The sequence below is a fragment of the Phalacrocorax aristotelis genome, chromosome 7, assembly GCF_949628215.1.
Source record: "Phalacrocorax aristotelis chromosome 7, bGulAri2.1, whole genome shotgun sequence".
In the NCBI taxonomy this organism is placed as follows: domain Eukaryota; kingdom Metazoa; phylum Chordata; class Aves; order Suliformes; family Phalacrocoracidae; genus Phalacrocorax; species Phalacrocorax aristotelis.
The window spans coordinates 25,952,755-25,965,847 of NC_134282.1; the positions used below are offsets into that span (position 1 = coordinate 25,952,755).

General features: G+C 41.9%; 1 protein-coding gene across 1 annotated transcript in view; it reads left to right on the forward strand.

The window, feature by feature from the left end:
- Positions 1-13,093, forward strand: part of ARHGEF4 (Rho guanine nucleotide exchange factor 4) — a 227,462-nt gene that overhangs the window by 13,096 nt on the left and 201,273 nt on the right. The window contains exon 2 of the mRNA XM_075099358.1: positions 2,282-2,317. Coding sequence (XP_074955459.1) covers positions 2,282-2,317 — 36 coding nt within the window. The remainder of the gene's footprint in view (positions 1-2,281; positions 2,318-13,093) is intronic.

Here is a 13,093-nt window from a genome sequence, read left to right on the forward strand (position 1 = left end):
GTTATTGAGTGACTATATTTTGCTGCAAAGTAGTTGCATATTATTATTTTGCTACATTGGTTATCCTTTCCTCTCTGTTACATTTGAAACTCCAGCTGAGCAAGTCTCCAACCTTTCTGAAATTTCATGGAATGAATATGCCTTGGCTGGGAGTTATCTGACATGGTAATGTCTGTTCATGCCCTTTTCTGGCTGTCTTTCCTCTCTGTGAAGGGCAAGTTCATGAATAAGATGACTGGGAAATAAACACAAGCACCTTTTAAATTATAACATTGGAGGTAAGTCCATAGCTCTTATGGCAAGTTTTTAAAGCGTTGCCATGTAATCACTTCCTTCAGAGCCAGCTCCTGTTAGAGAATTCCTGGGATGTGCTCTGTATGTAAGGTGCTAAACCCTGGGGCTCAGGTGAGGCAGAGTTTTTGGCTCTGGTATACTAGTGAGAAACGGGTAGGTTACTTTCCCTGTCACTTTGACACGGTCGTCACTGGCTGCTTTCCAATTCCTTGTCTCCATTAACACGAGCAGTGACTAAGGCAACATGTGTATGTCCAGTCCTTTCCAGAGGAAGGAGCTACTGTTTGGTTGTAATTGTTCATCTATACAGACTTTTCAAGTAACACAAGCCTGACAGTCTTAACTTTTATGTAACAAGTGTTCAGAAAAGAGCTGTCTGAACTTTTCCTTTTATGGTCTGTAGCAGAGGAGTATTTGACAATTATAGGGGAAACCTTGGGATATAGAGTAATTTTTTTAAAAAAGTGGGATAGCACAGTTTAGAAATCTTTCATTTTGCTGTTAAACTATCCAAATGCTACTTTGATATATGTACTTTGAAACTGTTTTGTTCTGTAGTTCACAGTGAAACCTAGCATTCAACATTCAAAATAATTTGACATTGTTGAGTGCCATTTTTAGTGTGTTTTGACATAGGCCACATTCTATTATCTCTTTTCACTTCCTGAGAATTACTTCTATTAAAAACCAAATAAACCTAAGCTTGTGATTTTGCAGCAGAATAAGTCATATGTACAAGTAATACAAGGCATGATTTGCCACCAAACACTGTCTCTCCACCAACCCCTGCATTCACCCTTGCTTGCTACCTCTGTTGGTGCTTCTCTTCCCAGACCAGCCTCAGCTTCCAGCCCGCGAAATCTTGCCTCCCCTGCCCATCTGGGTGTTAGTTATCTAAGGATTTTTTTAAAGTTCTTTTCAAACACAAATACTTCTAAACAGGGTGTGGATTATACATGTCCTGGTGGCAGATTCTGGCAAAGCTCTCAGCGGAAGTGCTATATTCTTGCTGGACTTTATTACATCCAAGACAGCGTTAGTGGGAGCACTAAATGCTTGCAAGATGAACAGAATTTCTTCTCTGACACAAAATGACTTGCACCATATGCTGCCAATCACTCTAAGATACTCTGCTAAGCAATAAAGAATTTAAGAATCACTTATGATCTGACCCTAGAACTTTCTAATGCTCTCAAGTAAGGGAGTTACAACTGACTTAGTATCACTCTGAAGTCGGAGCATGGTTGGGCCATTTGAATAAAGTTAGCCTCAGAGAGCTTCCAAACTGAACTTTTTGTTTTACAAAAATTCTTCTGAGTCCCCATCCAGATAGAGGTTTTAATGTGGTAGCACTATATAAACATGATTACTGTTTTAGAGGGCTTGTAATCTTAAAGAGAAAGGGTAAGTGAAAGGATTAAAGCATACAAACTAACTGGGATAATGCTAGGCAGGAATTTTACTTCACGATTTTTGTTATGCAGTGTGTGTCTATAAAGCCTCCTCTCCTCCCTTTTGTGCTGAACTCCTAAGTAACTGTTAGATTTGTCTTTTCTGTTTTAACTGTTAGCTCTTCCCTGTCTTCATCTAACCCACCCTCTCAGAAAGAGTCCTGAATACATAAAAAGCTTTTGCAGTGTGCCCTGAAGCATGTATACTGATGAAGCACATACAATGTAATTATGGATAGCACAATGCAACATCATGAAGTGCCTTTGTTTACAGCTTCTCTATCATGAGAGTATAATGAACGGATTCACTGAGGAAATGCAAAAGCAGATGCCTTTGGTTGGCTCCTGTTGTTCTCTTTTTGGCAAAGACAGAGGGATGAATCTACCCTGGGACAGCCCCACTGAAGTCAGATGAGTTATACCAGGCAGGAACTGGAACTTTCTTCTTTTCTTCTTTTCCTCCTTCTTTTTTTTTTCTTTTAAAGAACAGTTTCCAGATCTCTTTCCTCTGACTGTCGCAATTTCTCTTTCCACAGAAAGCCTATGAGAAAAGACCCTCTGCTTCTAAAAAGGTAGGATAACCTTTTAGACACGAATAGCTAATTTCTTCAGCAGTATAAGTTTATGTGTATCTACCAATGCCTGTAATAATAAAATTAATATCTAACTATTTATAGAGAAATGTACTAAAATCCTAAAATCATATTTATTGAACGGGACAGTAAGAACAGAGAGTACTGTGAGAGGGATGGAGTACTAACACACAGCTGTGCTGCTTCAAGTGCATGAATTATGCTTACAGCTGGCCTAGGTATCTGCATAAAGTATCACCTTGAACTGTATGAACATACCCTGCATGTACTGAGGTGTATCATTGGACAAAGCTTCTGAGGGTAGATATCTCTGAAAGCACCCCATTTCACCTGTTTGTGAAATCTTTAAGGAAGAGGAACCTGAGGCAGCTCATAGTATCATGCATATTTGCAAGTGATGATCTTTAAAACAAGTTTATTAGGGCAAACCTGGGATTGCATATCATAGCAGAGTATAATAACAAAAGTTAGCAAGACTGCTGATGCTTTGTGCTTGCTAGTGCTGTGGCCATGCTTTTGGGGTGGTTTTTTTTTCTGTTTGGTGTTTTTTTTTTCCCCCTCTACTGAGGGCCTGAATGGTGCCTCTCAAATAAAACCTGCCATTTACAATTTGCCTTTTGCTGAGGCCTCCTTTGTGTTCACACAAGGCAGCTGGCAGGAGCGCTGACCTCCTGCGAGCAAGGCTTGCCAGTGCTAGCTAATCAATATTCAGTAGAGTTGGCTGCTCATTATGAAGCCATTGATTATCTCTGGAAGGTTACTTACCCTGTGTGTGTGTGATTTTTCAGAATCTTCCCTTTACTACCCCTCCACCTCCCCCATCCCAGGATCTCAAGAGGACAGAGTACTGGGATAGAAATGAGATTCCCTTTCAGGATCTGAATAGTTTGTCGTCAGATGTCAAAACAGTCTTTAGAAAGAAGGTGATTTCCCTGCTGCCAGATTTTCATTTATACCACATTTGTTCTTCTGATTTCTGGGATATTTTTAATGCTTGCAAGTTGTGGCACTTGAAGTGTTTGTTGTATCTGACTTAGGCAGGTTGCATTAGTTACACTGTGCCTTGGTCTCCTGTGACCGAAAAAGAAAAACTACATCTTTTACACAGCTGTAGCTGAACTTTCTGGCCTCTTGCACAGAAGGGGAGAGCCATGGTTTCATATTCCATGCAATTCACAAGCCAATGGACAAGGAGGCTCATGGAGAAATAAAAACATGGTGCAAGCCCTCGTCTGCTGGTGTGCTCTGCTCAGAGTATACCCAGGTACAGTACACAGTTAATTCTTCCCCTTTAACACAAGAAGGGAGACCAGTGAGGTTTGTGTGGAACCGTACCTGCCCATTATCCTGAACTTGGTTTGGCAAAAACCATAAGAAAGTCTGGCCTTTTAAATGTGAATTTTCCGCTTAAAGGTGTATTCACTCACCCTGGGACTCAGGGAAAAAAAGCAGAGACTACCACTTTTGGAAGAAGGGGCAGGCAACTCAAGAAGAATACAGGGATCTTGTTAGGTCATGCAGAGAGGAAATTAGAAAGGCAAACACCCAGCTAGGAGAATCTCCATCCTGTATTGCATGCGGAGGGGAACATCACTACTGAGGATGAGGAGAAGGCTTCTTTGCCTCAGTCTTTAGTAGTTAGACCAGTTATCCCCATGGTATTCACCTGCTGAGCTGGAAGACAGGGACAGGGAGCAGAATAAACCCACCATAATCCAGGAGGGGGCAGTTTATGACCTGCTGAGCCACATGGACACTCACAAGTCTATGGGGCCAGATGGGATCCATCCGAGAGTACTGAGGGAGCTGGTGGAGGAGCTCGCCAAGCCACTCTCCATCATCTATCAGCAGTCCTGGTTAACAGGGGAGGTCCCAGGCGACGGGAGGCTTGCCGATGTGATGCCTATCTACAAGAAGGGCCGGAACGAGGATCCAAGGAGTTACACACCAGTCAACTGACCTTGGTACAGGGGAAGATTACAGAGCGGTTCATCTTGGGTGCACTCACCAGGCATGTGCAGGACAACCAGGGCACCAGGCCCAGTCAGCATGGCTTCATGAAAGGCAGGTTCTGCCTGACCAGCCTGATCTCCTTCCATGAGAAGGTGACCCACCTAGTGGATGAGGGAAAGGCTGTGGATGTTGTCTACCTAGACTTCAGTAAAGAAGTTTGCAGAAGACACCAAACTGTGCAGGAATGTCGACCTGCTCGAGGGTAGGAAGGCTCTACAGGAAGATTGGGGCAGGCTGGATGGAAGGGCCAAGGCCAACTGTATGAAGTTTCAACAGGGCTCAGTGTCAGATCATGCAATTGGGTCATGACAACCCCATGCAACGTTACAGGCTTGGGGAAGAGTGGCTGGAGAGCTGCCTGGCGGAGAAGGACCTGTGGGTGTTGGTTGACAGCCACCTGAACATGAGCCAGCAGTGGGCCCAGGTGTCCAAGAAGGCCAACAGCATCCTGGCTTGTATCAGGAATAGTGTGGCCAGCAGGAGCAGGGAAGTGATTGTGCCCCTGTACTGGGCACTGGTGAGGCCGCACCTCGAGTACTGTGTGCAGTTTTGGGCCACTCACTACAAGGACATTGAGGTGCTGGAGCGTGTCCAGAGAAGGGCAACAAAGCTGGTGAAGGTTCTGGAGCACAAGCTTATGAGGAGCAGCTGAGGGAGCTGAGGTTTAGCGTGGAGAGGAGGAGGCTGAGGGGAGACCTTATCGCTCTCTACAACTACCTGAAAGGAGGTTGTAGTGATGTGGGGATTGGTCTCTTTTCCCAAGTAACAAGTGATAGGATGAGAAGAAATGACCTCAAGTTGCATCAGGGGAGGTTTAGATTGGATATTAGGAGAAATGACTTCACTGAAAGAGTGGTCAGGCATTGGAACAGGCTGCCCAGAGAGGTGGTGGAGTCACCATCCCTGGAGGTATTTAAAAGATGTTTAGATGTGGCACTTCAGGGCATGGTTTAGGAGACATGATAGTGTTGGGTTGATGGTTGGACTTGATGATCCTAGAGGTCTTTTCGAACCTTAATGATTATATGATTCTATGATTTTATTCAGTCATCAACACAGCAGTAGAGAACTGTGAGACAAATATGCAAGTCTAAACACTCTAAACACTAAAAACTTATTAGGAGTGATTCAGTAGGTGCCAAATATGTAGACTGATATGTAGACTGATACAAAAGACTTACTAAAGCAGTTGTTTTGGTTAGTTTGGTTACTTTGGTTGTAATATGCGTTAAAAATGACAGCAGAGATTACAGGTCAAAAAGGCAAGGCCTGAGGTCTCAAAGGAGGGGAGCAGGCAGCTCAAGCTAAGAGGCAGGTGGGTAACAGAAAGGCAGTTGGCAGAGAATACAATACTTACCTGCATTAAACTACTCAGTTCAAGTTAGTACCTTCTCCAAAGAGCAGAAACTGCACTGTGCTGTGACCACCTACCTTACAGAGTAACTGCATTAACAAAAGAATTGAACTTGCAGTTGATGGGTAGTAATTCAATATCCAGCCTCCTGTTTGTAAGAAGGGGATTGAAAGTCAATAGCTCTCAAGCTTTATCCTGCTTATTTCTTATCAGTTTGCATTTAAGGCATCACTAAATTCAAGCTAGATGATTCTGTTTGAATGGGAATAGAGTCAACAATGCAAGTCAAAGCACAGCAGGAGTTATTAATTCAGTGAAGGTGAGCATCTTTTCTTCTCCTGCCCTTAGCAATGAAGGAGGAGCTGTTGTGGCATGGAGAGCAGTCCTGCTGTCTGCTTCTGATTTTATACCAAGAGCTGTATTACTAGGGAATGGAAAGCCAGAGAATGCATTAATGCTGTGGGACTCCTATAGTGGATGGCGGTATTCACTGTTGATGGAACAGAACACAGACCATACCTGGGTAGGACCTTGCATTGGTGCATCTTGGTACACTTCGCAGAGTGGTCTGTGGTTTGTCAGGTGCTGATGATTTAGCCCATGTCTCCAAGGGCTAGTGCAGAAGCCAGCTCTGTGGCCATTGCCAGAAATTTGATCTTGTCCAGTCATTAGCACATATCAGAGGGATGATGACAGGGATGTGAAAAATGACAAGCTGGCGTTAACTGGGGTTTGTTTAGCCAAGGGGGTTTCCTGTCAGCTCCTTGTCTTCCTGATCGAGGCATGTGACACAATGGATCTGTCTGACTGCCCAAGAAAGTTTGGTGAAGTGTAAATCAGGAGTTGAAGTAAAAGTGGACAATGGGGAGACAGTTTCTCAGCTGACAGAGAGGGAGCTACCCCTGGCATGGGAAGAGAGTGACTCCACATGCCATCCTGTTTTTCAGGAAGTACTTCCTTTCTGGTGTCAGTTGTCAGCCTGCTGGCATTAATTAGTGTTTTGGCTATTTTCTGCAAAAGGGCTGTGTTGCTGCTCAAGGGATAGGACCCCTGAGATATGGTTTTGTAATAAGCTTGGAAAAGATGTCATTTACATCCAGTTTAGCTCTCAGCTGTCTTCAACACACCTGAGATGTATTTCAAGGGTGAGGCGAAGGACTAATGTTATGCCTTGGTCAGAAAATATTATCAGTGCATTACAAAGGAAATCTTAACAGAGAGCATACTGTTCCCATTTCTCTATTAGACAGAACTCTTGCTGTACAATTTCTGTTGACATTACGCTGTAGTAATCATTGCAGTCCTAGAGGGAAATACTGAATTGAATGTGTTTCTAGCTGTTGCAGCAGATGGAGTAAAATAAGTTAGCATGCTGGGACCAAACAGCTCACACCAATCACCAGCAAATCTATCTGATGCAACACAGGCATCTGTCCTCCATATCTTTTTTTCTTAGTGTTCATACCACTTGTGCTTTGGGATGTAGTAAGTTCTTAGGGAAGCAGAGTCCTCTCAGGGGTGTAGTGACAGCCAGTAGGTTAAAGAGCAGTGACCTCTTTGTGAAACACTGTATGAAAACCTCCAAAGGGACGTGAAGTGCCTCTGAAGTCATCTTACGTGTTTCGCAATGAAGTTTATCCACAGAGTATGTTCCCATTTTTCTGGATTTTCATTATGCAGCTATGCCTTCTAGTTGCACAACAACATTTAAAGCAATATAAAAGAAAGACCTTGTATAAATAATGATGTCCTGAGTGTGTATTGTGTTGAATATGAGAAACCTGCATTTGTTTCAAGAATGTTTTTTGGTGGAGAAAGAGTATGTGTTCCTGTCTTGGCAGCAAACATGGAAGGAGATACTCAGAGATTATCTGTGTAAAGACTTTTTGTAAAACAGTACACATCAGTGTGGTCATGCAGTCTAAATAACTGTAGGACTGACCTCCACAAGTGGCGGGAACAAAGTTCTCATATTTGCAGTGTAGTAAATGAAATATCCTTTGGAATTCATGGGTGTGGAATAAAATTTTGAAAGATCAAAAGACTTTTGGTGAGAATGTTATTCTCATGTGTTTGAAAATCCTTCCTGTAAGGAACATAGATGTAAAGTAATAGCTGATATTTTGGGCTATGCAGATTCTCAGAGCAACTGCATGTCATGTGGCTAACGGTCTACAGACTTTTCAGACTACTTTGGTGTGGGTCTGAACCAGTGACTCTGGTCCCTGTACCCATATGGACCTCATTTTATTAGGGGACTCCGTTAAAAAAATCTTAATATAATACCTTTGGAAGTAATAAAATTCCAGCATCCAGAATTGTATGGGAGGCCATGCAGATTTTAATAGCAGGTATGTCAGTTCAGACACTGCTGTGTACTTACCTTTAAAATGACTGGCCAGAAAGTATTTTCAGTCATCCTTGTCCCCAGGCACCGGGCTATGGGAACCATTTTCAGCATTTCACATTACAAATGAAATATATTTCTGTTAGATAGAGCTGAGCTCTTACCCTGCATCATCAAATACTGTCTTCTGGGTTTTTTTGTCTTTGATTAAATACCAGTAAAAAGGCCTGCTAAATAATCTTTCTTGTGTGTTTGTTACCTGAATTATGATTATGAAGGTGCTACAGATCTCCATTGCCTTCCATGTTGGAGTTGTGCCAAGTATTTTCTCCTGCACTGATGAAGCGTGATATTAGTTATTCTCTGTTTGCTGTCAGTGCAACCTCTGAAAGCAAAGACAGAATCTGGATTTGTTTGTGAGTAGAACTTGCTTTCATTCTGGAGCTTCAAAGGCTGTTGTAGAAAGAGTACACTAGTGATATGTTTGTTAGTACATGACAGCTGAAATTGTTGCATGCAACGATTATACTTCTCAGATACTTGCTCTGCAGTCAAGAGAATGAGTTAGTGTCATTGGCCAAATTCAATTAAAACATGGAGTAGGTATGTAATAAATTCACCTTTAGCTTTCGGATAACTTGTGTTAACTTTTAATGTCAAGAAGCACTTAGAAGGTGGCAATGTCCTTTGCAGGAAAGGAAAAGAGAATGATAAAAAGAATTTGTAACTTTGCAAATGCAAAAGATTTTTTATGGTAAAGACAAAAACTAAAAGAGCTGGGAGGAGGAGACCTTTCAGGAGAACACATAGTTTATGGAGAGTCAGGACAGGATTATCTTTTCCTTTAAATGTGCCTGTACTTTTATTTTAATAGAACTTTTTTTTGTTATAGAACTTATCACCATGGTGTCTGAGTGCCTTCTCCATGAATTCAGTCTTTTGTGATGTAGTAAAAGGAGACTGAGGGGTGCATACAGTGAATTATTTGCTCAAGGTCATTCAGAAAGTCTGAGACAGAGCAAGGAACTGAATGCAGATAACCTAACACTCATATAATTGTAGCCTTCTTTATTTTAGGAATGAATGAATCCCCAAATTTGAAAGCAACCCACAATCTTGTTTCCTATAACTATTTTCAGTTTAGATTGCCTCAAACCCAGGCTTTTCCTTGGCATCCATTCAAAGCAGTAGATATAAGGCAGATGTGTTCAACAGCAGACCCCTGTTTACAGCATGACATTTGAACTTGCGTCACTGTAGCCTTTTTTTTTTTTTTTTTTTTTTTTTTTTTTTTTTTGTTATAACTGTTTCTATGTAGTGTCTTCTTTGCCTGCCTGGTGCAGAGCATCACTTCCTAGAGAAACTCGCTTGTAAACCCCTGGGCTCATGGTCAGTGAGGACAAGGACTTAGCCTGAGGACAGCATAAAGCTACTTCTTTTATATATTGCTGCTCTGGCTTTCTTCAGTCATTCGTGAAATGTCCCCCCTTGTTGCAGGTTATGCAGACAGTAACTCCTGTTCAGGGTGAACCTGGCCTAGTTCCTCCTAGATTAGCATCGGGGTAAGTGCATGTCAGTATCTCCATTTTGCATTAGTGTTGACATCTCCGTTTGTGGCTGTGCTAGGCATTATATAAAGACCACTGGGATGCTTGTAAAGATATTTCCTTCATGGTAGATTCCTCCTTCTGGCTGTGGTTTTCTCACTCTCCAGGGTTGGTGGCAAGACTCAGTTGTTCAACAGTATGGAGGCTCAACTTGTTTGTCTTTCCATCTCAGTGTACCTCAGTGAGGGCAAAGTTCATGGCTTAAAGACATCCCTCATCCCCTCAATGCTGTGCTAACTCGGGAGTCCAAAGTCTTTTATTTCTTGTTGCCTGAACTCAGTTCCTATCTTCTTTCAAGTGCCAAAGTGAACAGATCCTTGGCAAGTTTTACTCCCATCAGGTGCTTTACCTGACCCAGTATGATTTCAAATGAGAATTTGTCCACTAGCTTTGGAGTTAGGTGGTAGGGTCCATTGCAAGTCAGGCTGCTGTGGAGTATGACTGCACTGTACATGGATCCTACAATTTCTACCTGGTGCCCCAGTGACTCAAGATTATAATCTTCAGTTTCCCTTTAAAATAAAGCTAAAATTGGTCTATAGTTTGCATTCAGAGAAGCAGAAACAATGAGGAATAGAATATTGGAAATTTCTTGGTTAGGTGAAACTGATGAATAATTTCATATCCACTCTTAGTTCCCACTGGGGACTCTTAATGCAAAATCAGGATCATAATTAAGGTGCATATTCTGCAGGATATATTGCTTTTTGAGTCAAATGGAACCATTCAACTGCTATTTTCACCAGGTTTTCTTGGAGAAACATATTGCGAGACTTTGGACTGTACACAGCATGTATGTGAAAGTATGTGAGATTTCAATTTATAATAAGGGAAATTAAAATAAGCGAAAACTGAACTCAAACCTTGGAAGATGAAGTGCTAAAGCATACATTTCATATATTCGCTTGTTTGTAAGAAGTATGCTGCAGTCTGTGCAATTATACACACTGTATATCTCATAAAGAGAATAGGGAATCTGCTTTCCCAACAGACTTACAGTCCAGTGAACACTTCTGGTATAGTGTACAGCATGAGATATATCAGGAAACCAGGCTTAATCATTACCATCCAGATAAAAACATTTTGAAGGATAGAAAGTAATCCAGAAGTCCTAGATCTATTTTGTTGTAGAGAGATTTCATTAGAACAATTGATGTCACCACTTTGCAGTACTGACATGGAAGATTCTGCTGCAATAGCCTATATCTGGTAAGCGTACTCATACTTATTACACCTTGTTTATGTTTATTCATTACATGCGGACATCTGCAGCATATCTGTGTAACAAATAAATTGGTATTGTGTCAGACACTGCAGCAAATCTATGAAGGTGTATAAAGCTAACTCCCTCAATCATTTGACAAAGAGAATCCCTAAGAATCCAGTGCTCTCTCCCTCCAACACCTAGTTTAAGGTATTCTGTACTTGAAATGGCTGCTGCCCAGACTTTCTAACTCACATACTAAGCACAACACACACACTTCACAGATACTTGTACACCACTTTCTGCTCTTTCAAACTTCTCAATCATTGCTTGACACTCACTGAAAGTATTTGAGTGTTCCAAGTTTAGTAGGATTTTTTCCCATGTGGGGTTGGAATACTTTTTATCAAAATCTGCATCCTTGGAAGCTATGTGTGTGTTTCTGTTCTTATGTGTATACCAAGCCATGGAAACTTAAGCTCTGCTGCCATCAGATCTGTGAAAGGAGTTGGTTATTGCAAGTCCTAACTGTGTCCCAAAATGGGCAGTGAGGGAATGCAATTGTACCCAGTATCAGAGTGAACACTCTAACTTCTGAAATGGCAAAGGACCGCCTTTTACAGTACTAAAGAACTTGAAGAATCACTTACTAGAAAGTTTTTAGCCTAATTCCTAAGGGAGTGAGACCATTGAGAAACTATGTCTGTCTCTGTCTCCCTGCATGTAATTTCTGAAACTACCAAACATTTTTAACCAAATTTAAAAGAGAAGTGGAAGTATCAAAGCTTCCTGCAAGTTTCATGAGGCAAGAGGGATGTCCAAATTAGTGCTTTTACCAAGGGAACTCTTTTAACGTGTGTTTTTGTTGACAGGCCCTATCTGGCCAGTCAGCATTTACGTATTGACAGGGCAATGTGTAAGGAGTAGGGGTGGAAACAGAGCTAATGTGGTGAGGAGAGGGTATATTAGGGGACAAAAATCTGTAGGAAACGAAGCTTCATCAATTTTGCCTCTTGTGGGACAAGCTGTTGTTTAGCAGAGTGCAGAGTTGCTGCATAGATGCAAAACCTCAGTTACAGTTTAGCTTTTGTCTTTTACTAACAGAGTATAATGTTTAAAGACTCTTTCAACATTTGGCCAGTGGAGCTGAACAAAAAAGAGACCATTATATGCAATATCTGTCAAGACTGGAGAATGGTCTGTGCTAGCCTGCCAAATGCGAATGAGGATTATCCATTCGTTTAGTCCAGAAGAGAAAATGGTATGATTTCTTTGTCACAATAAACTAACTGAACCAAATAAACAAGAAGGAGAGAACTCCAAAATGGCTAATGTTCAACTTCACTTTAAAGGCTGTAGAAATCATACAGCTCTGATGGTAAGCCTTATTTTACATTCTTTGCCCAGACATAGTCCCTAGATCTTCAAAGTGATTTATATGTTGGTGGTTTTTTTGTTTTGTTTTGTTTTGTTTTGTTTTGTTTTTCCTAAGTAGAGAATCTTGTAGAATAATTGAGACCCGAGTCTCACTTATTTGCCTTGGACTTTTAAGGCAAGGATACGCTCATCTTGTTTGGACTGTGGATTGTTCTCAACCAGCCTGAGCTACCTGATTTACAGTCTGCTGTATCAAGTTTAGTTAAAGCACTAATGCAATTTCGTACATCTCTCCCATGAAATAGAAACATTCCAGATATTTGTTTGCAAACTGCTGGTCTGTGCCTGTGGGTAGGAGTGAAGGCACATGGGGGATGTGGAGCTGAAATGTGCTGGCTGGTTTCTAGTGTACAAGTCCCAGGTACTTTGCAAAAAGAGGCCACAAGGAAAGGGTTCAGCTGCACCTCTGCACTTTGGCTGAGTTTGTGAGACTCACCTGAGGAGTCAGCAAGGCTCTGGGAAAAAAGATGGGTGGGCCAGAGGGGAAGCAAGCATGCCTTTGTGGTTAGTGTTAAGGTCAACCGTAACTGTCAGTGATGGCCATGGTATGAAACAGCTGGAGCGCTCTAGCTGAGCACCTCTGAAGCGGCAGGTTGAATGCCGTTTTGGAGCGCTCTGCTGGCCATTGTCTGTTGACAAGAGATTGCAGTCCCCTCTTGCTGTGGGGATAGAGCAGGAAGCTGAAGGACTGTGCCTGTACACCCACAGGCACACTAGGAAACATTCAGCAAGATGATTGGTCAGATTCAGCTCAGAGGTCAACGGACTGCTACGGAAGTAGACTGTCATGTCA